Here is a 25,486-nt window from a genome sequence, read left to right on the forward strand (position 1 = left end):
TTGCTTACTATTCTGGACAAAGAAAGATAACTCTAATTAAAAAAAAATTTGCTATTTCACAATATTGTGCAATTAGATATTTCTTCCCATTGCGCAATACTGTGCAATTGAAAAGACTTGCTATTGCACAATACTTAATATAATAATTTTAGATCCTGATTTGGACCAACTTGAAAACTGGGCCCATAATAAAAAATCTAAGTACATTTTTGGATTCAGCATATCAAAGAACCCCAAGATTTCAATTTTTGTTGAAATCAGACTAAGTTTAATTTTGGACCCTTTGGACTTTAGTGTAGACCAATTTGAAAACAGGACCAAAAATGAAGAATCTACATACACAGTTAGATTTGGTATATCAAAGAACCCCATTTATTCAATTTTTGATGAAATCAAACAAAGTTTAATTTTGGACCCCGATTTGGACCAACTTGAAAACTGGGCCAATAATCAAGAATCTAAGTACATTTTTAGATTCAGCATATCAAAGAACCTAACTGATTCATTTTTTTTCAAAATCAAACTAAGTTTAATTTTGGACCCTTTGGACCTTAATGTAGACCAATTTGAAAACGGGACCAAAAGTTAAGAATCTACATACACAGTCATGACAGTTAGATTCGGCATATCAAAGAACCCCAATTATTCAATTTGGATGAAATCAAACAAAGTTTAATTTTGGACCCTTTGGGCCCCTTATTCTGTTGGGATCAAAACTCCCAAAATCAATACCAACCTTCCTTTTATGGTCATAAACCTTGTGTTTAAATTTCATAGATTTCTATTTACTTATACTAACGTTATGGTGCGAAAACCAAGAAAAATGCTTATTTGGGTCCCTTTTTGGCCCCTAATTCCTAAACTGTTGGGACCTAAACTCCCAAAATCAATACCAACCTTCCTTTTGTAGTCATTAACATTGTGTTTAAATTTCATTGATTTCTATTTACTTAAACTAAAGTTATTGTGCGAAAACCAAGAATAATGCTTATTTGGGCCCTTTTTTGGCCCCTAATTCCTAAACTGTTGAAACCTAAACTCCCAAAATCAATCCCAACCGTTCTTTTGTGGTCATAAACCTTGTGTCAAAATTTCATAGATTTCTATTAACTTAAACTAAAGTTATAGTGCGAAAACCAAGAAAATGCTTATTTGGGCCCTTTTTGGCCCCTAATTCCTAAAATGTTGGGACCAAAACTCGCAAAATCAATACCAACCTTCCTTTTGTGGTCATAAACCTTGTGTTAAAATTTCATAGATTTCCATTCACTTTTACTAAAGTTAGAGTGCGAAAACTAAAAGTATTCGGACGCCGGACAACGACGACGACGCCGACGCCAACGTGATAGCAATATACGACGAAAAATTTTTCAAATTTTGCGGTCGTATAAAAATTCAGGGCATCATCAAACAGGAAGTTGTTGTCTGACATCTCAGAAAAGTGCTCATACATTACAACTCACCACTGTCAAGATGCTGACCAAGTATGAAATTGCAATTTTTTATTTTTTTTTCATCGCTTTAATCCTTGTATCAATTTTTAAATCAAAATTTAATGTCTAGCTACAAATACCAGGGTTGAAATTACAACAAACTTCTACCCAACGATGCCAATCACTACATTAATATAGCATTGTAAACAATCACATATGTCACTGGACGACACAGATGAAGATACACAATGCATGAAAGGACTTATGGTGACTTGAATAACACCGGTATCACTCAGATTACAATTCTACCTTGACAGGTAAGTTTGTATTTAGCCTATAAAATACTTATTTAGCCTTGAGAATTGGGCAACACTCCTTTTGCGCCAATTACCGTTTTTCAGGGGTATCATTTGCGCCAAAATTTTGTTTTCCAAATGTATCAATTGCGCCAATATTTCGGAACTCATTTGCGCCACTTTACCTGTACACATGTATATCATAAATATTAATGATTAATATTTATTCTTATGTTTGGCTTAAAAAGTATTATATGTTCGGAGATATATTTCACCATGAAAATGAGCTTCTGGAGACTTGAAGTGCATTAGACAGTCCATGTACAGAGAGAGAAGAAACATTATTGCTTTGCTGAATATTTAATACAAGATATGCCAAAAAAAAGAGAAGAAAATAGAAGCTTTTGCTGATAATTTTTTTAGCCATGCACATATGTTGATGACACAGTGCTGTGATCCCACCATCCGTTTGGGCTGAAACTCTATCTATCAGTAATAGAACAGAAGTATTCCACAGGAATTATAAAGGTCAGTTTATCCCATTCATACAATAGAGGTTGATAAATTTGGCTTCATGCCATTTACCTTGTCCAAAATTAAGGTCACTTTATTGTTATTGTGATATTGTTAAAGTACTAAAGAACCCTATATTCTGACCAATACTTAAAACTTTGTGCATCTTGATTTAATTGTTAAAAATCTGTTAATGTTGAATTTTAGGGGTTATTTTTGCAAAATATTTTAAATGAGAGCTGAAATTTTTTCTATCTTTAAATGTGCATTGAACAATGTTGAAGGTTAAAATAATCATAATGTGAACAAGAATGAAGAAAACATCTTGGTCCCAAAAAAAAAACATCATCAACCAGGATATAATATTCCAAATTTTAATTTATTATACTAATATCAGTTGAAATCTCAAGCCACTATTTTGCATGTTTACAATGTAGGTCATGTCCCAACAGAAAATCGATGAATCTGACAGTACAATGTACTCTTAGCACAAACACATAAGGTCACTGTGAAATAGACATCTATAGTGTGTGATAACATTGTGTGAGGGAATTCGACATTTGATGTACCACTGTTCACTCCAGTGCAATTTATGACAATACCACTGCATCAATCAGAATTATTTTTTTTGCAGTGTTTTAAGAAATGATTTTGCTTTGTTGTCGAGTATTATTTGTGAAACATTCAATGTTTTAAAAATGCGAATTTTCTTTATAAAGTCAATGATTGTGTTGACTTTTGAAGGCCAAACTTTCTACAGCCTTAAATACGCTAATGAAAGATCCAAAAACTATACCAATACATAACGACATGTTTATGAAATTATAACAAATCTATTGGTTAACAAATTTTTACTCGTTATTGCAAAATAATGAACTTAATATATCTGACATTTTCTCCCTACCCAATTTACCCCTATACATTTTTATGATGTGGACTGGTCATTGTTATTGAATCGTAGGCAATTTGATTGGATTAAGTTGTTATTAGTTTACCTTCAAACTTGTTTATGCTTTTCATACATGACTATTGATTAATTAGAACGTGCATGAATGTGTACGGTAACTAAAATGACCTTCAAACTGGACACTGGACGAGTCAATATTATGTTTTATCAATGAAAGTTAAGGTATGAAAGGTAAGAATTGCCACTTATTCGATTTTCACAAAATTTTCGGAATATACAGTTGAAAGGTTATTTTTTAAAAGCCTATTGTGAAGAGTAAAGAGAAAGTTTACAAATAATACGTTTTGTTCCATTAAACAAGTCATTTTCGTAAGAGAAATACCGAAATATATTTTACGCACGACTACGGCAGGTAAAATTATTAATTACCATAATAAAAAAAAACATTTTTCAGTCTCATTGGAATATGTTGATTACAATTAATCCCGAACTTAAGAAGTAAGTAACTAAAGTCAAAATATGTCCAATCTGCCTATTTCTGCACATCAAAAGTCAATACGATCGTTGTTAATGTCAATTTCGTCTACCTCACAAAATCTTGTTAGGCACTATAGGGCAAGAAACAGTCAGTTATACCAAACCAGTTTGACTAGATGTCTAGTTTAAAACCAGTTTGACTAGATGTGTCCTATATTTTGACAATGTAAATGACATGAGGACCTGCATGGGTTTTTTTAATATCTGTATTCTTTAAATTTTTAGGGCATTTTTCTTTTAATAGCCTTAAAACTAACTCTCATTCTGTAAAGCAAATTCTCATGGAAATGATTTTACTATATAGTCTTTCTGTTACAAGATTATTTATCAATTATGCACATTGATCATTATATTATCGGTATTGCATTACAGTTACCTAAGTTACCTTTTTATTTTGCACATTTATTCTTTATACTTTTGCACCGCATTATTCTCTATTCTTTATTTTGTTGTTCATTTTCTCTATTCTCTATTATTTGTTGCTATTACATTTATTCTCTATTCTGTAAACCCCATTCAGACCCTTATAGGTAAACTTCTATTGTATGAATGAGATAAACTGACCTTTCAATTCTCAAGGCTAAATAAGTATTTTTATAGGCTAAATACAAACTTACCCGTCAGGTAGAATTGTAATCTGAGTGATACCGGTGTTATTCAAGTCACCATAATCACAACTATTAATTTTGAATGTTATAATATATTATAATCTTTATATAAGACACTCATTTGAAGAAAGCATAATTAAATACTATGGCAACAGTAGGTAATTAAAATACTATGACAATTTGAAAATGTCGGGAAAAACAGAAGGCATCTGACAGAAACTTAAGTGTTTTTGTCAAGCAGACAGACGGACCAGATCCACAGTCAAGCTAAATGCATTATAGCTCCCCATTCCTAGAGTGGGTGCATGATATATTACAATGATAGTGAAATTATATCCAACAAACAATTTATAACTCATAATGTAATTACCTCAAACAACAGGCTAAAAAGATGAAGCCTTGCAGCAAATCGAGATGAGTTATCTATGTTTGCTTGTCTATCTTCCTTTGATTTTGTATTCAAAATCAGCTTACTAAGGTCCTTTACCTGGAAAAAAATGTTAAATTCATTAAGAGACTTAACTATGAAAGGTTACACACTTTTTATATCTTGTATAACATAAAATTAAGTTATCTTTACATTAGTACATGGAGTTGTCAACTGAAACCTTTTTTACCTTGAGCTCTGACCAAGGAAGTTGTACATACATTATGACACACCCTCTGGTTTGGTAAATAATGTTATCTAGATATAGAGCCTACTCAATTTGTTACGGATGGACAGAAATACTCATCACAATAGGGGGATCCAACATTCAATTATGAATCTTAATCATCAATATATCTATCACTGCTGAAAGATCATTCTTAACTGAGTTGGTGATTTTTTGTATATTTATTTGTTGTTTTTTTAAGCTTCTTTATTTTCTTGTATTTATCGATCAAACACTGAATGTTTACTTTTTACACCTTGCGACTTGGATGGAAAGTTGTCTCATTGGCACTCATTCTGCATCTTCTAATTTCTATCTAAAAATAAAACATACCTCCTGTACAATGGTTGATAACACATCTTTTTGCCATTTTATTCCATTTCTTTGAGTTACAACAAGAAATAAATCACAAACTCTGTATACGGTTTCTGGTAATGAATCTAACAGTGTCAAACAGCCTGTGACAGAAAAGTAAATTCACAAATATATTAAACATTAATACAAAGAAAGCATAAACAGTAAGTTACTAAATATTCAAAAACTTACTGAACTTCAAATTTTTTTTTTAAATATTGAGGGCTTAGTATTTTGATTCCATTGTTTACTGACATTGTGTGGAGTATTGTAGTGTGCCATGTTGTTTTTATAGGTCATGAGGCACTTTTATAAAACTTGAATTACCCATAAAATGAGTTTATAAATTCTATTCATTTTCCATTTCTTACAACCCAAGGAGCATTTATTCAAGATTCCTACATACTAACAACCCATCCCTCTTCTTCCCGAGCAAAACAACCCTTTACCTCAAATTTAAGTTAGTGTGTACAAGTTGCGGCTTGATGATGATGAACTAAATAACCCATTTAAAAAATTGAAGTTCTCAATAGTATTTTCTCAGATTATAGGCATCAACAAATTATGTTCTGTCATATGCTTGTCAATAATGAATCATCACAGAAAGTATATAAGGTACAAATAATTTTTTCATTGGCTGTTCACTGAACTAAGAAATACAACTCTATGTTGGTGAAGTACTTTTAAAATCTGTCTTTATTTAAGGAATGACTGTAATATTTTTTCTGTCTATGAAGAAATAACATTAAAATTTGGTGCACACTGAATAACGCACGTAGCTGGTTATTTTACAGTGTGCACCACATTTTTATGTTATTTCGAATAGACAGAAAAAATATTACAGTCGTTTCTTATAATTTAATTCTAAATTCCATTTTAAACCGTAGAAAACCATGAAAAAACTTTGATGACGTCAGTCACATGCCTTAATTATGTCTATGGGCTGATAACAAAATAACGTCAGCCAATCAGAAGATGCGTTACATCCGAAATTAAATTATTCCAAAATGTACTGAGGCTTTACATTTTTTATAATTATCATATTTTTAGGGAGAAAAGTAAATAGGTATCCATCAGTACTTGTTGAGAAAAACAATAGTCCTTTCAGCTGACTGAATGTTTCATCCATCATTAGTAATTTTAAAAAAATCAAACTTTTCCCCAATGTATTTTTCTAGATAGGATTTTATTTTGAACCAGTCATTAACACTGATGGAATTTGGTTTTGTCCACTATTATTACCACACAAAATTATTGAACAGAATAGTCATATCTACTAAAGCAGTAGAAATTCTACAAACTAACCTGTTACGACAGAATTAGTAAAACTATCTAATGCTTCTTTATCCAATGGTTCTTCTTTCTCTTGTTTTTCATCTATTTCTTCCTTCTCTTTTTCTTTAACTTTTGCTGGTCCATCTGTTGCTGCTTGACCAGAAGTAGGTTGATTGGCCTTTAAAAAGAAATATTTCAGTGAACATATTTTGTTTGTATCAATGAACATGCTGCTAAGTGATTCAAACAATGAAAGGACTACAAATGTCTTACAACCATTGCAAACCAACAGTATAGACCGACATTGACCAACTGAGAAATCATTCAGGAATAGCACATATTAGAACCAACTTCTGGGTTTCAAAATTTCCTTTTTTTAATTGTTCTACAGTCTGCAAGGTTAGCCACTAGTCCGATGCCCCAGACTAGTAAAATTTCATTCGGGCTAGTGAGTTTTTGCAAAACTTTGTTTGGCCCTAAAGAAAAATGTCAGAATATTGGTCTTTGGACTAGTATTTGAAAAAAGTTTTTGGTGCAGACTGGTTCTATGCACAATGATTAGATTCTGTCATTATTATCTTCTCTCAGAATTTTAATATCAACAACAAATAATCTGATATATGCTAGTCAATAAAAATCATCATAGAAATGATTATACCAAGAATAACTAATAATTATATACGAAGCAATAGGTTGATTAGCCATTGAAAAGAAATATTTCAAATGTATAAATGAACTTATTATAAATATCAATTGTTTTGAGTGGTTCAAACCATGAAAGAACTATAAATATCCTTAAACAATTGCACCAAGACAGATGAAACTGACACTTGGCAAACTGATAAATCATTTATGCACCTCTTAGAACCAAATTCACAGTATAAAATGTCAAATCATTTTTTTTTTTTTAGAATAGTATACTTGCAGAATGAATAAACTCCAACATAAAACAGGGGCGAAAGATACAATTGAAAGTCACATTCAAACTCATAAATTGAAAATAAACTGACAACGCTATAGATACCCCAGATGCTCCGCAGGGCGTAGCTTTATACGACCGCAGAGGTTGAACCCTGAACGGTTGGGGCAAGTATGGACACAACATTCAAGCTGGATTCAGCTCTAAATTTGGATTGTGATTAAATAGTTGACACAGCATAGGTTTCTGACACAGAATGAATGTGTTCTAATGAACTTAAAATTTTTGTTTTCTCTTAGAGCAATTCACTATGCTGTTGAATATTAATCCTCTCAAAAAAATGTTTGAAGAAATTTTCTTTTTTATTTATGAAATTTCAAATGAGAAAAATTGAACCCAATTTTTTTAATCACATCCCCCTTTCCCTTATTCCAAAACTAATCTCAATTAAAATTTCTAATGGAGTTTGCAACTATAACTACTCATTTAAATACATTATAAAATATTAAGATGTAAAAAAACTGCTTGTTATCACTGAATGGTAAAGATTATTTTAATTTATCAGTTGGTAGTAAAAAGTGAATATACATTGTATATTGTATATAACAAAGATTTAAGTTGATTCTGGACAAAGAAAGATAACTCCAATTAAAAAAAAATCTTGCTATTGCACAATATTTTGCAATTAGATATTTCTTGCTTACTATTCTGGACAAAGAAAGATAACTCTAATTAAAAAAAAATTTGCTATTTCACAATATTGTGCAATTAGATATTTCTTGCCATTGCGCAATACTGTGCAATTGAAAAGACTTGCTATTGCACAATGCTTAATATAATAATTTTAGATCCTGATTTGGACCAACTTGAAAACTGGGCCCATAATAAAAAATCTAAGTACATTTTTGGATTCAGCATATCAAAGAACCCCACGATTTCAATTTTTGTTAAAATCAGACTAAGTTTAATTTTGGACCCTTTGGACTTTAGTGTAGACCAATTTGAAAACAGGACCAAAAATGAAGAATCTACATACACAGTTAGATTTGGTATATCAAAGAACCCCATTTATTCAATTTTTGATGAAACCAAACAAAGTTTAATTTTGGACCCCGATTTGGACCAACTTGAAAACTGGGCCAATAATCAAGAATCTAAGTACATTTTTAGATTCAGCATATCGAAGAACCTAACTGATTCATTTTTTGTCAAAATCAAACTAAGTTTAATTTTGGACCCTTTGGACCTTAATGTAGACCAATTTGAAAACGGGACCAAAAGTTAAGAATCTACATACACAGTCATGACAGTTAGATTCGGCATATCAAAGAACCCCAATTATTCAATTTGGATGAAATCAAACAAAGTTTAATTTTGGACCCTTTGGGCCCCTTATTCTGTTGGGACCAAAACTCCCAAAATCAATACCAACCTTCCTTTTATGGTCATAAACCTTGTGTTTAAATTTCATAGATTTCTATTTACTTATACTAACGTTATGGTGCGAAAACCAAGAAAAATGCTTATTTGGGTCCCTTTTTGGCCCCTAATTCCTAAACTGTTGGGACCTCAACTCCCAAAATCAATACCAACCTTCTTTTTGTAGTCATTAACATTGTGTTTAAATTTCATTGATTTCTATTTACTTAAACTAAAGTTATTGTGCGAAAACCAAGAATAATGCTTATTTGGGCCCTTTTTTGGCCCCTAATTCCTAAACTGTTGAAACCAAAACTCCCAAAATCAATCCCAACCGTTCTTTTGTGGTCATAAACCTTGTGTCAAAATTTCATAGATTTCTATTAACTTAAACTAAAGTTATAGTGCGAAAACCAAGAAAATGCTTATTTGGGCCCTTTTTGGCCCCTAATTCCTAAAATGTTGGGACCAAAACTCCCAAAATCAATACCAACCTTCCTTTTGTGGTCATAAACCTTGTGTTAAAATTTCATAGATTTCCATTCACTTTTACTAAAGTTAGAGTGCGAAAACTAAACGTATTCGGACGATGACGACGACGACACAGACGACGACGCCAACGTGATAGCAATATACGACGAAAAATTTTTCAAATTTTGCGGTCGTATAAAAAAAAGAATAAAAGACAAACAAAAGTTCATAAAACACAACTTATTAAAATCAAGACTAAGAACAAAATATTACTCTTCTCTCAGACTTGAAATATCAACAACAGATAATCTGATATATGCTTGTCAATAATCATCATCATAGAAAAGACAATACCATGAAAGTATAAAGTGCTGATGAACAGACTATATATATATATGTTATCTGTATTCATAAACAACATTAGGTTACACCTAGCTTTTGCTTAATTTGTAAGAGATGAACTCAAAAAAAACTTTTGGAATGGATGAAATTTTTGGTATTGCTGTTTCTTTCAATTCCCAATAAGAACGGTTTAAACAGATACAAAGGAAAAGAACCATTATACAATACTGTGGACTCAATATTATTTATGGGATATCAATTTTTGTGGATTTCGAAAACCACAAATTCAAATCTTCAAAGAAAAACAAATGTTCTATAGGCTTGTATGCAGACTTTGTGGCAATCCACGAAATTAGATATCAAGGAACTGAAACCACAAAAATGGATACCCTGAAAATTAAATGAATATACAGTTGTAGGACTTCGACATAAAATTCTTCTCTCAGACTTGAAATATCAACAACAGATAATCTGATATATGCTTGTCAATAATCATCATCATAGAAAAGACCAAACCAAGAAAGTATAAATTACTGATGAACAGACTGGTCTCTTAATATACATATTATAGTAACATATACATAGATATGCATGTATAAACAGATCTGCCCATATTTTAAACAACATACAGTTAGATATAGCTGTTACTTAATATTGTAAGAAATTTGAGAAATATAAAATTAATCGAATATTTGGTTCATAATCAAAATTTATTTTTATTAGTAAAAAAAACCACTGAAACAAAAAAATAATGCATTTTTAAATCTGATGTTACAAGCAATTTGAACCATGCAGATATGAGACATTCTGTCATGGCTTGATTATGTTGTATTAATTTAGCTATCATAATGAAAATACAAGCAACCACTAAACAATGGTCACTCTTCATAGATAGCAACATAATATTTTCATATTTGTTTATTTAAATATAACATACACTGTTTAACCACAGATATGTCTCACCTGTTGGGAAGAAATTAAAAAAAAGACCATCTGACTAACAGATCCTTGAAAATAGTCGACAATATCAGAAGTAATTCTATCAAACTAATTTAAGCAGAAAATACCAAAATGAGAACACTCAACAGAATTAAAGGAAGAAAATAATTACAGGATAATAATGCAACTGTAGATTTCAACAAAGACGTTCAGAATAAAAGTTAAATCCTGATCAGAACGTTTATTTAGCTTGAACATATTAAACAGTTTACACAATAACGGAGATGTATTCTAAGTTTCAAGTGATGTGACCACAAACTACCAATGACCAAATCTTTAACCTACAAACTTTCATTTGATACAAGATGCCAGGAATAACAAGGACAGGCAAATGGAAAAACTGAGAGGCCTGAAAAACATAATGCTCCTCTATATTGTAGGTGTGGCATAAAAAAAAATCATAACAATATACTTGCAGAATGATCAAACTTTGTCTCTCAGACTTCAAATATCAACAACAGATAATCTGATATATGCTTGTCAATAATCATCATCATAGAAAAGACCAAACCAAGAAAGTATAAAGTGCTGATGAACAGTCTGATCTCTAAATATATGTTTAATATGTATAGATACCAACAGATCTGATAGTATTTGTAATAAACATTAAGTTAGAAATATTAAAAAAAATATACTATAAAAATTAATTTGTATTACAGCTTTTACATTAATGCTAGCAAGACAATTCTTTGTTTGGCTTGCTTGCTTTGTTTGTATCAATGTTTGCTCAAGCATGGTAATTAAGATAGGCGGGGCTTAATCAGCTTGTATACATCATACGTAAATTTTATTGGACGTTATGTTTGAGGTTAAGGACACTTAATTTTAAAACATCACATGACAAATATTCTCACATGTTTCCTCACCTGTAAAAATACAATAATTGGTCAATGAAAGAAAAATATAAACTTTTTTCTTGAAACTGGCCTTCCACAGTTTTGCGCCGAGTACAATTTTTTTAAAATATTTTTGTGACATTGACCTAATATTGTTTTTTTTTATAACATATCAATCTATTAGTTCAGTTTAAAACCGTGTCTGCCCTTCCATTATGTGACTCAAGAAAAAATATGTTAGGGTGTGTTTGAGATGAATATTTTGTCTTGAAAACGTACAAAGCAAGAGTATTTGATACATCATCTCGCTTCAAATTCTATCAGTTTTATATAGCAAAGCTACAGGTTGACTTTATAACATAAAAAAAAATCACAGTACTAAAAGATGAAATACCTATTCAATGAATCACAAAATCAGAGTAGGTGTGTTCGAATAGCTATTTTACTAAAAGTACTTGACGACACTCTTTAAGTTGGATCAGGGGCGGATGGAGGAATTTTCGAAAGGGGGGGTGCTAACCCAGGGCACCCAGGGCAAAGGTGCAAAACATATGTCCCGATACAAATGCATTGATCGGCAAAAATAAAGGGGGGTGCGCACCCCCGGAACCCCCCCCCCCCCTGGATCCGCCACTGTGGATGATGAAAATGCATATCTTAAAAAAAAAAAAAAAAAAAATTGGCTTCCATTTCTACGATTGTGAAAATGAACTGGCTTAATGGGGAGATAATTTTTTACGAAGTAGAATCCTGCCTGTATTGTATATTTACAGGTAAGGCAACATGTGAGAATATTTGTCATGTGATGTTTTAAAATTAAGTGTCCTTAACCTCAAACATAGCGTCCAATAAAATTTAAGTATGATGTATACAAGCTGAAACCCCGCCTATCTTAATTGCCATGCTTGAGCAAACATTGATGCAAACAAAGCAAGCAAGCCAAACAAAGATTTGTCTTGCTAGCATTAATGTAAAAGCTGTAAATTGTGTTATTTTCTTTTGCAAATACCAAAATGAAAACACCCTAAACAGATGCAAAGGAAGACTACCATGAAGCAACAGTAAAGTTTTACAAAGACATTCAGTAAATGGTGAAAACCCTATTAAATTTGATAAGTGATTATTAAATACAGGACACTTGTAATAATAAGTTTCAAGTTGGTGCAAGTCATGTGACCACAAATAACAATTCTTGAAACCAAGTCTCTCATTTGATACAAGATGAACTAGCACAGGTATATGGAACAACTGACAGACTGGAAAAAACATAATGCTCCTTTTTAACATAGGTATGACTAAAAAGGTTTCAAAATAGTATATTTGCAGAATGATCATCCTTTACCATAAACATCTTCTCTCAGACTATAAATATCAACAACAGATAATCTGATATATGCTTGTCAATAATCATCATCATAGAAAAGACCACACCAATAAAGTATAAAGTATTGATGAACAGACTGATCTATAAATATACATATCAGTCACACATATATAGATATACATGTATATACAGATCCAACAATATTTGTAAATAAAATAAGGTGAGAAATAGTATACACCTATTGACTGGGTGTGAGGGTAATAGCAAGTTTGTTGTCCCTGAGGTACCAACTATTGCTCGAGGCAAAGCCGAGAGCAATAGTTGGTATGCGAAGGGACAACAAACTTGCTATTACCCGCACACCCAGTCATTAGGTGTTTTATTATACTGAACAACACAGCCATTAAGTATTTTATATATATACCAAATAAATAATTTTCTAAAAGTGTATATATATATCATCTGAAAGAAAACAAAAATGTCACATAACTTTATATGCACATGATGAACTATACTTTTTTTTATAATTCGTTTTGTATTAATAAATATTTCATTAATTTCAATCAAGACAAGAAATACTTATGTTAAACTTTGTGCTTAAAAAAAAATTCTAGCTAAAATACACCAAACGCAAATTCACTTTTTATATACGGAGAGCAAACCCATATTAAGAATAAGGTATTATATTTTAGATCTTTAAAAAATTCCCAGTGAAGATCTTTTTTTCTTTTTTATAATTGCTTCTTATAAGTGAAATTACAATCAACACAAACAGATTCCACCGTTTACAATATAAGCGGGAGTTTGACGTTGCAAAGCATACGTAACCAAGCAGAGTAGTCAATGACATCATTATCGTCCAATGAAAAATAAGCATGAAAAGTACGGGAAAGATGATTATGAAACTATTAACCGGTGTAATAGTCTTTGAAACTATTGACTAGCAAATGGTTCTGTGGAATGAAATAGCACAACTATTTCATTACTTTTTATATAGAAAAAACACACTGAAGTATAATAATTTTACTTCATATTGTACGAGATAAGCTAAAATATCAAAATGACATATTTTCGAGTGGGTGAATTTTGTTAATAGCAAAATAAAAACACCTTTAACAAATACAAAGGAAGAAAGCCATTAACTAATGCAACAGTTCAGTTCTACAAAGATGTTAAGTCAACAGTAATATCCTGATCAGAACCCTATTTTGGCTTGTATTTATTAAACAGTTTACACAATAATGGACATGTATACTAAGTTTCAAGAGATGTGACTACAAGCTACCAATAACCAAATCTTTGAATGACTGTAAACCAAAACTTTAATTTGATACAAGATGGATCAACACAGACAGGCCAATGAAACAACTGACAGACGGATAAAAAACACAATTCTAGTTTTTATCTTGGGTGTGGCTATAAAGGTTTTAAAATAGCTCATTTGCGGAATGATAAGACTTTGCAATAAAATATCTTCTCTCAGACTTCTAATATCAACAACAAATAATCTGATATATGCTTGTCAATAAAAATCATCATAGAAAAGAAAAACATAAACTGAGGCAAAGGGGAAAATCTACAGAAATTAAAAAAAAATAAAAAGATGAAATATTTACATTGTCAGTGGACATCGTTGCGTTCTGTCCTAAAGACATGGCAATGGCTGTCATCATCTGATCTTCTTCAGACATCTCAAGTAAATTACTAAAGGGCTGCAAGTATAGAGAATACAACTGTAGCCATGATAAAGAAGAACAACAACTTCATAAAGTTTTCAACAGATCTGCTTCTACTTATATAAAAATATACACATTCATTCATATATCTCTAATTGTGCTTATAAGTAAGATTCTTCTGAAGGAACATTTAATCATAAGCATTTGTTCTTTTAAATTTCAAAGCTGTCAATTTTCTTTTCCCTTAAGTTAACTTCTTTTGTTTATTAACAACTTTCGTTTAATGACACTTCTAATAGGGATTTAGGCTATAAATAATTTGAAGGTCTATGTCTAGACATGTTATATTTACATCAGTAACATTTGCATCACTTGGAGGTGCAGCAGCAGGTGTAGACGGATGATTGACTATCCATTCTGTAGCCTGTTCTAAACTGTTACAATGTAGCAAGGCCTCGGCACTTTGTTCTGGAGTAAAACCCATGCCAATCAGCTGGAAGGAAAATTAATGTATTTAGCATTGTAGAAATGTCTCCCATATAACATATATTCACCCCTTGATGTCTTTACAGGATACACTGTGTTTTTGGGTTGCTGTCTCAATGTCATATCCCTAACATCTTCTATATATAATAGCATATAAACTAAGTACTGAAGAGGTTTACCAAGTGATTTATCCTTAAATAATGTTGTGTTTTTTTTCTAATATCGTAGCCCTGATTGTGACAAAGCATGACAGTACAGTAAATTATCACATATTTTTTTTCAACAGATACTGGGCATCATCAAACAAAAATATTTAAGGCTAAAAAAAGGTTGCTTACTGAATTTGGGAGATCAATGCAACCCTTAAATTATTAACTCTGTTTACTTTTAATGAATCTGTCTAGCTACAATACCAGGGTTAAAGTTACAACAAACTTCTACCCAACGATGCCAATCACTACATTAATATAGCATTGTAAACAATCACATATGTCACATGACAAGACACAAATGAAGATACACAATGCATGACAGAGGAAAATATATATACGACTATTGTGTGCTAAATCAACAAAATTTATAGACTATACCTACATTGTGGGGAAAATTTATTTGTGCTAACCAAGAAATGGGAGACCAGAGCTCCAGATAAGAATTCACAAATTGGGTTTTTTACCCACCTTTTTCTTATATAATTGGGTGATAAAGTTTTTTAATTGCATTATCAATTCATATTCACCCCTCATGTCAATATCAAATTGAGTTTTTCACCACCAAGCTCCTTAATGTATTGGGTTTTTTCATCAACACAATATTGAATATTTAGGCAATATCAACCCCAGATTTTTGTCCATCTTAAATATGTTTCTTTCTTTGTTTAGCTGTTTTATTTGGTTTAGGGTTAGGGTTAGGGTTATTTGCTAGCTGTTTCATTTGGTTTATTCACTGAGGAGCAATTGTAGGTTTAATTTGTGTTCCGTTTCAAACCTTCTGCCAGTTTTGTATTTTCTCATATAAACTATTAAAAAGGGATCTGTGTATTTACAGACACTCGTCTTAGGGAGCTACCATTTGATTTTTATGGGGGGGGGGGGGCTAGGATGAAAAATGTTGTCCTGCTTTTTTTTTAGTTGTAATCTCTGTCCTGCCTTTTTATTTTTTACTCTATTCGGTCCTGCTTTTTTTTTTACTAGTTTATCCTGACTTTTTTTACACAAATTGTCATCCTGCCTTTTTTTTTAACAAGTTCCTCATCCTGCCTTTTTCATGTTTTTTTTACTCAAAACTCCTGTCCTGCCTATTTTTTTCAAATTTCTTCCTAGCCATCCCCCCCCCCCCCCCCATAAAAATCAAATGGTAGCTCCCTTATACCTTTATATAATAAATTCTGAGACCAGTGCCTGTGTGTGTATTCATTAATTAACCGTAAAATGAAAAACCAGTTGCTTCGCAGGGCGCAGCATTATACGACCACAGAGGTTGAACCCTGAACGGTTGGGGCAAGTATGGACACAACATTCAAGCTGGATTCAGCTCTAAATTTGGATTGTGATTAAATAGTTGACACAGCATAGGTTTCTGACACAGAATGAATGTGGTCTAATGAACTTAAACAAAAAATTTTGCCTTTGAGCAATTCACTATGCTGTTGAATATTAATCCTCTCAAAAAAATGTTTGAAGAAATTTTCTTTTTATTTATGAAATCTGATGTGAAAAAAATTGACCCCCCAATTTTTTTTTCACATCCCCCTTTCCCTTATTTCAAAACTGATCTCAATTCAAATTTCTAATGAAGTTTGCAACAATAACTACTCATTTAAATACATCATAAAATATTAAAATGTAAAAAAAGTGCTTGTTATTACTGAATGGTAAAGATTGTTTTAATCTATCAGTTGGTAGTAAAAGTGAATATACAATGTATATTGTATAAAACAATGATTTAAGTTGATTCAACTACTATTCTGGACAAAGAAAGATAACTCCAATTGAAATCCAATTGGAATTTCTTGCTATTGCACAATGTTGTGCAATTAGATATTTCTTGCTATTGTGCAATACTGTGCAATTGAAAATATTTGCTATTGCACAATACTGTGCAATTGAAGATTTCTTGCTATTGCACAATACTGTGCAATTGAAGATTTCTTGCTATTGCTGAATACTGTGCAATTGAAAATTTCTTGCTATTGCACAATACTTAATATAATAATTTTGGATCCTGATTTGGACCAACTTGAAAACTGGGCCCATAATCAAAAATCTAAGTACATGTTTAGATTCAGCATATCAAAGAGGCCCAAGAATTCAATTTTTGTCAAAATCAAACTTAGTTTAATTTTGGACCCTTTGGACTTTAATGTAGACTAATTTTAAAACGGGACCAACAATTAAGAATCTACATACACAGTTAGATTTGGCATATCAAAGAACCCCAATTATTCAATTTTTGATGAAATCAAACAAAGTTTAATTTTGGACCCCGATTTGGACCAACTTGAAAATAATCAACCAGGTGCTCCGCAGGGCGCAGCTTTATACGACCGCAGAGGTCATACCCTGAACAGTTGGGGCAAGTATGGACAAAACATTCAAGCGTGATACAGCTCTGAATTTGGATTGTGATCAAATTTTTGACATTACATGGTTTTTTTTACACAAAACAAATGTCAAGATTTTACAAATCAATTAAAGATTTCTTCTTATTTAAATCTAAAATTAAATAGTTGACACAGCATAGGTTTCTGACACAGAATGAATGTGGTCTAATGAACTTAAAAGTTTTTTTTTGCCTTTGAGCAATTCACTATGCTGTTGAATATTAATCCTCTCAAAAAAATGTTTGAAGAAATTTTCTTTTTATTTATGAAATCTGAAATGAGAAAAATTTAACCCCCCCCCCCTTTTTTTCACATCCCTGTTTCCCTTTTTCCAAAACTGATATCAATTCAAATTTCTAATGGAGTTTGCAACAATAACTACTCTTTTAAATACATCATAAAATATTAAAATGTAAAATAAAGTGCTTGTTATCACTGAATGGTAAAGATTGGTTGCTAGTAAAAGTGAATATACATTGTTTATTGTATAAAACAATAAAAAAAACTTCATCAGCAACATTTTATATTGGCAAATTTCCAATGAAGTTATTTACATAAAGTTATTGGCAAATAAAAATAGAAAATGACATCATAGTCATGTCTGGCAAATTTCCAACATACATTATCTAAAACATTTTAGATAAGATAAGGAAAAAAAGCTTCATCAGCAACATTTTATATTGGCAAATTTCCAATGAAGTTATTTACATAAAGTTATTGGCAAATAAAAATAGAAAATGACATCATAGTCATGTCTGGCAAATTTCCAACATATATTATCAACTACTATTCTATACAAAGAAAGATAACTCCAATTGAAAATTAATTGCTATTGCACAATATTGTGCAATTAGATATTTCTTGCTATTGTGCAATACTGTGCAATTGAAAATTTCTTGCTATTGCACAATACTTGATATGGAATCCTGATTTGGACCAACTTGAAAACTGGGCCCATAATCAAAAATCAAAGTACATATTTAGATAAAGCATATCAAATAAGCCCAAGAATTTAATTTTTGTTAAAATCAAACTTAGTTTAATTTTGGACCCTTTGGACCTTAATGTAGACCAATTTGAAAACTGGACCAAAAATTAAGAATCTACATACACAGTTAGATTTGGCATATCAAAGAACCCATTTATTCAATTTTTGATGAAATCAAACAAAGTTTAATTTTGGACCCCCATTTGGACCAACTTGAAAACTAGGCCAATAATTAAAAATCTAAGTACATTTTTAAATTCAGCATATCAAAGAACCCCAAGGATTCAATTTTTGCTAAAATCAAACTAAGTTTAATTTTGGACCCTTTGGACCTTAATGTAGACCAATTTGAAAACGGGACCAAAAATTAAGAATCTACATACATAGTTAGATTCGGCATATCAAAGAACCCCAATTATTCAATTTTTGATGAAATCACACAAAGTTCAATTTTGGACCCTTTGGGCCCCTTATTCCTAAACTATTAGGACCAAAGCTCCCAAAATCAAACCCAACCTTCCTTTTATGGTCATAAACCTTGTGTTTAAATTTCATAGATTTCTATTTACTTATACTAAAGTTATGGTGCAAAAACCAAGAATAATGCTTATTTGGGCCCTTTTTTGGCCCTTAATTCCTAAACTGTTGGAACCAAAACCCCCAAAATCAATCCCAACCTTCCTTTTGTGGTCATAAACCTTGTGTCAAAATTTCATAGATTTCTATTTACTTAAACTAAAGTTATAGTGCGAAAACCAAGAAAATGCTTATTTGGGCCCCTTTTTGGCCCCTAATTCATAAACTGTTGTGACCTCAACTCCAAAAATCAATCCCAACCTTCCTTTTGTGGTCATAAACCTTGTGCTAAAATTTCATTGATTTCTATTTACTTATACTAAAGTTATTGTGCGAAAACCAAGAATAATGCTTATTTGGGTCCTTTTTTGGCCCTTAATTCCTAAACTGTTGGAACCAAAACCCCCAAAATCAATCCCAACCTTCCTTTTGTGGTCATAAACCTTGTGTCAAAATTTCAAAGATTTCTATTCACTTAAACTAAAGTTATAGTGCGAAAACCAAGAAAATGCTTATTTGGGCCCTTTTTGGCCCCTAATTCCTAAAATGTTTGGACCAAAACTCCCAAAATCAATACCAATCTTCCTTTTGTGGTCATAAACCTTGTGTTAAAATTTCATAGATTTCCATTCACTTTTACTAAAGTTAGAGTGCGAAAACTAAAAGTATTCGGACGACGACGACGACGACGACGACGCCAACGTGATAGCAATATACGACGAAAAATTTTTCAAATTTTGCGGTCGTATTAAAATCTAAGTACATTTTTAGATTCAGCATATCAAAGAACCCCAAGGATTCAATTTTTGTTAAAATCAAACTAAGTTTAATTTTGGACCCTTTGGACCTTAATGTAGACCAATTTGAAAACGGGACCAAAAATTAAGAATCTACATACACAGTTAGATTCGGCATATCAAAGAACCCCAATTATTCAATTTTTGATGAAATCAAACAAAGTTTAATTTTGGACCCTTTGGGCCCTTTATTCCTAAACTGTTGGGACCAAAACCAATACCAACCTTCCTTTTATGGTCATAAACCTTGTGTTTAAATTTCATACATTTCTATTTACTTATACTAAAGTTATGGTGCGAAAACCAAGAAAAATGCTTATTTGGGTCCCTTTTTGGCCCCTAATTCCTAAACTGTTGGGACCTCAACTCCCAAAATCAATACCAACGTTCCTTTTGTCGTCATAAACATTGTGTTTAAATTTCATTGATTCCTATTTACTTAAACTAAAGTTATTGTGCGAAAACCAAGAATAATGCTTATTTGGGCCCTTTTTTGGCCCCTAATTCCTAAACTGTTGGAACCAAACCTCCCAAAATCAATCCCAACCTTTCTTTAGTGGTCATAAACTTTGTGTCAAAATTTCATAGATTTCTATTAACTTAAACTAAAGTTATAGTGCGAAAACCAAGAAAATGCTTATTTGGGCCCTTTTTGGCCCCTAATTCCTAAAAAATGTTGGGACCAAAACTCCCAAAATCAATCCCAACCTTCCTTTTGTGGTCATAAACCTTGTGTTAAAATTTCATAGATTTCTATTCAGTTTTACTAAAGTTAGAGTGCGAAAACTAAAAGTATTCGGACGACGACGACGACGCCAACGTGATAGCAATATATGACGAAAATATTTTCAAATTTTGCGGTCGTATAAAAAATAGTTATATAAACTCTTATTATACTTGAATGTTTTTGTTTTATTCCAATTTCATAAATATGGGTTTAGTTGTCTTTTATTAGAACTTTTGGTTTCTGATGCTTTATCATGTCATAATTGATTTGGCCTTTCACTTTTTCCTACTGATTTCGTTTTTGAGGAAACCCCGTTTTTATCAGCAATTAATGTTCTCGTTAAGATACGCACACACGCCCGTGGGCGATGGACGCTTTCTAAAAACACTGACTGAGTCTTGTTATCATCATAACTTTCCCTCAGCTTTTCAAAAGAAGCAGAAAACATGCTTCTTTCTATTCAATATTTTTACCGGACATTCACTTTCGTTTTAATTCAATGTATATTCTGATAAATCCCGAGCAATTCGAAAAAAATTTGACTACATGACACACGCTAATTGGATAAACGACGAGAAGATCGAAATGTTTTCAAAAACACGTGTACCTATTGAGCAACGGAAAACTCTAACAGGGACCCATTTCAGTTACTTGATGCAGGGATCTATTTTTAGAACGAAAGGAAATTTCCAATTAAAATAAAAATATTATAAAAATAATTTACGTGACGCCTGTAAACAGATAAGGGTAAGTAACGCAAATGGTAGCCAATAAAAGGGTTGAGAACTCATTGTTTTGGCATATAATTGGGTTTTCCTTTGAATTAATTGGGTTATTGAACCCTGCAATGTGCAATTGCATTGGGTTTTTTATTATTTGTATTGCGTGATCACGCAAATACGCAGCTTATCTGGAGCTCTGGGAGACATAGTTTACATGAATGAAACATTTTATTTCTAATACTATAAATTCATTTCATTTAGTTGGTACCAATTTTGTTGGATAAGGGAAAAATTGTATTCTCGTGAACATTTATTAGAATGCATAGCTTTACAAGTCTGCATACACACCTACAGAAAATAAGAGCCTTTTTAAACTCTTGATTTTGTAGTCCATCCATAACAAACAAAATCCACGAAAATTGGTATTGAATGATTAATACTAAATCCATACCTAATAAAATTGAGAATGGAAATGGGGAATGTGTCAAAGAGACAACAACCCGACCAAATAAAAAACAACAACAGAGTCACCAACAGGTCTTCAATGTAGCGAGAAATTCCCGCACCCGGAGGCGTCCTTCAGCTGGCCCCTCAACAAATATATACTAGTCCAGTGATAATGAACGCCATACTAATTTCCAAATTGTACACAAGAAACTAGAATTAAAATAATACAAGACTAACAAAGGCCAGAGGCTCCTGACTTGGGACAGTGCAAAAATGCGGCGGGGTTAAACATGTTTGTGAGATCTCAACCCTCCCCTATACCTCTAACCAATGTAGAAAAGTAAACGCATAACAATACCCACATTAAAATTCAGTTCAAGAGAAGTCTGAGTCTGATGTCAGAAGATGTAACCAAAGAAAATAAACAAAATGACAATAATACATAAATAACAACAGACTACTAGCAGTTAACTGACATGCCAGCTCCAGACTTCAATTAAACTGACTGAAAGATTATGATTTCATCATATGAACATCAGGCACAATCCTTCCCGTTAGGGGTTTAGTATCATACCATCATAACATATATGAGAAGAACAAACATAGTTAACCTTTAAATGACATTATTAAAATAATCAACAGGACATCAAAATTGTAACATCCATTTTAAAATGTGATGATGAAAGCTATCATGGTTTTCAAAAAGTATCTAGTTATTTACTTAACATCAACAATTATATTTGACCAAATTACATACCATCTGTAAGTAAAGTTGATGAACCTGGGGTTCTTGTTCAGTAGGCGCTGCTGCAGCTGCTGGGGCTGTTGATGGTCCAGGGGTTGCAGGAGTTGCACTGCTTGGTTGTGCTTCAATTGTTGCTTTTTCTTTAGCCAAATATTCCTAAAATTAACAGCCTTAATAAGTTGGTCGAAAAGCAAAATTGTACTCCACCAAAGTCTATTTGCATGTATTTTATACTTTTATAATGTTTTATGATATATCTATCAGTAAACAGTTCAATTATAAATGTGTTCTGTCAAACAACTCATTTCTTGAAACAGGGAAAAATATTAATATTGAATACTTAACTAAAAAGAGCCTTTGAAATAAAATGTGATCAGTAATTAATCCAAGTTTGGCAATTCTTTTTACCAAATAGTAATCTCAATCCTAGAGCAAACAAAAATCAAATATTCCTTTCATAGTGCATGTTCTTTCTTTGGAACAATAAACAAATGTCCATACTTAATTGAACTAACTCATACGTTTCATCAATATTTTACCTGGACTATGATTTCTCCTTTTATAATATGACTAAGTATTGCTAGCATGGACTCTGACATTCGTCCACCATAAATTTTCAGAGGTTTCTTGTTCCACATTTCCATTACAGCATTAAAAGCAGCCTGAAATACATTCCTCAATATAAAATTCATAACAACACTGTCCCAGGTAAGAAGATGATTTAGACCTCACAGCTGTATCATTAGCAATCACACTCCATCTCCTTATTTTCGTTAGGATATTTTTAAAACATACATTCTATCATTGTTGTGTAACTTCACTAAAAGTTTCATATACTTATAACTATTTCAGGGGCACAAACATCTCAGAAGTAGGTGTGTCTAACATTGCAGTACTCAGACATATGCTTGTCAGTGTATATTCATCATAGATTGTGCATTTATGTAAAACTAGTGTTATAATAAGTATTTGATATGATAGGTGTTTTGCTCATTGCTCATTGTTGAAGGCTAAACTTCTGTATAGCTCAGGAATATCAATTTGGACTTGGGTGGACAGTTTCATTTGCCATCACACCAAATCTTCTTATTTTCATTATAACATTTTTTAAAGATACATTCTATCATTGTTATTTCAATTTGCTATAAGTTTCTTATACTTTTATTTTAGAAGCACAAACATCTCAGAAGTAGGTGTGTCTAACATAGCAGTACTCAGACATATGCTTGTCAGTGTATATTCATCATAGATTGTGCATTTATGTAAACCTAGTGTGGTTTAATAAGTATTGATATGGTAGGCGTTTTGCTCATTGTTGAAGATTATACAGTTACCTCTAGCTCCTTATATGCTTATCATTTGGACTCATGTGGACGGTCTCGTTAGCAATCACACCACATCTTATTTTCATAAAGATATCTTTAAAACATACATTATATCATTGTTATGCGACTTTACTACACACTTCATTTACTTAGAAATAAACTATTTTTAGAGCACAAACATCTCAGAAGTAGGTGACTCTAACATAGCAGTACTCAGACATATGCTTGTCAGTGTATATTCATCATAGATTGTGCATTTATATTTAGCAGTATTTTATGTTCAATATTTAAATGGTATTGGTTTTGTTCATTGTTGAAGGCTATATCTGTGGAGCTATACAGTAACATATAGGTCTTACATACACATCATTTGAACTCTGGTGGACTGTCTCATGGGCAATCACACCACATCTCCTTATTTTAATTCAGATAGTTTTGGAGCATATATATTCGATCATTGTTAATATGTAACTTCACTATAAGTTTCTTTCATTTTTAAATAAACAATTTCAGGGCACAAACATCTCAGAAGTAGGTGTGTCTAACATAGCAGTACTCAGACATATGCTTGTCAGTGTATATTCATCATAGATTGTGCATTTCTAAACTAGTATGTCATATTTGACAATATAAACAACTACCAATAAATCAGACTTAGAGGTAAGACCGGCATTTTTCAGCAATTTCAGCTTTTCCCCCCAATCAGACACTATTAAATGATGATTTTCCAACAAAATTTTACTCAGGATCACAACTGTACCTTAATGCAAGTCAATTTTTCAGTTTAGAAAATCTGAACAAATGAAACAGTTTGCACAAAATATATGACGACCTTGTATGATAATTTACCTTTTGTGTACTGATGAGATATTGCACTTTGTTGAAGGGTATAAATCCTGCTTGACTAGACTTTTCTGGCAGGGTGTGTGTGGATTCCATAATTGTCTTTGGGTTCACCATTTTCTCAATGAGCATCAACCATGCATCCAGAAATTCACCAGTTCCATCTATAAGAAAATAGAATATGTTGTAAACAGAAAGAGACTCAAGATTGTCCCATTTCTATACAAAAGATATTTCTGGATAAAAAGCGGTTTCCAGTTATGAAAAGAAGACAAAACATTTTAAATATATTATACAGACGTACAACAGTAAAAGTTAGCTCCCTCAACAATACCGCAATCTTTTTTACATGAAAATCTAACCAAAATTTCTTTGATTTTTAAGTCAATTGGAAATTACATACAATGTATACTCATCAATTCTTACAAAACTCCACTTGCATACGTTAATTTTTTATATGCTGTAATAATATATGAACGTATATGTCTGCAATATAAGAACTTAATTTTTCATGAGAAACACTTTTTAACTTCATACTTCTAGTTGGAAGTCAAAACAAAAAGACACAAGATCATGTGTCATAAACTTAACAAGACAGCAACCCAATAGCAAGTTTTACAAATAAGTAATAAAGCTTTCCTTAATCCAAGATAATTAATGAAAACT

General features: G+C 31.8%; 1 protein-coding gene across 6 annotated transcripts in view; it reads right to left on the reverse strand.

Moving 5' to 3' along the window:
• Positions 1-25,486, reverse strand: part of LOC143077737 (E3 ubiquitin-protein ligase HUWE1-like) — a 153,561-nt gene that overhangs the window by 89,715 nt on the left and 38,360 nt on the right. For 5 of the 6 annotated variants that reach the window (XM_076252991.1, XM_076252988.1, XM_076252989.1 and 2 more), the window contains exons 30-37: positions 24,827-24,984; positions 23,192-23,314; positions 22,665-22,808; positions 14,915-15,055; positions 14,503-14,598; positions 6,607-6,754; positions 5,281-5,405; positions 4,665-4,781 (exon numbers count right to left, since the gene is read on the reverse strand). In XM_076252991.1, the coding sequence (XP_076109106.1) occupies positions 4,665-4,781; positions 5,281-5,405; positions 6,607-6,754; positions 14,503-14,598; positions 14,915-15,055; positions 22,665-22,808; positions 23,192-23,314; positions 24,827-24,984 (1,052 nt within the window). The remainder of the gene's footprint in view (positions 1-4,664; positions 4,782-5,280; positions 5,406-6,606; positions 6,755-14,502; positions 14,599-14,914; positions 15,056-22,664; positions 22,809-23,191; positions 23,315-24,826; positions 24,985-25,486) is intronic. The other variant, XM_076252990.1, reaches the window with a different exon arrangement.

Source organism: Mytilus galloprovincialis, chromosome 1 (genome assembly GCF_965363235.1).
Source record: "Mytilus galloprovincialis chromosome 1, xbMytGall1.hap1.1, whole genome shotgun sequence".
NCBI lineage: Eukaryota > Metazoa > Mollusca > Bivalvia > Mytilida > Mytilidae > Mytilus > Mytilus galloprovincialis.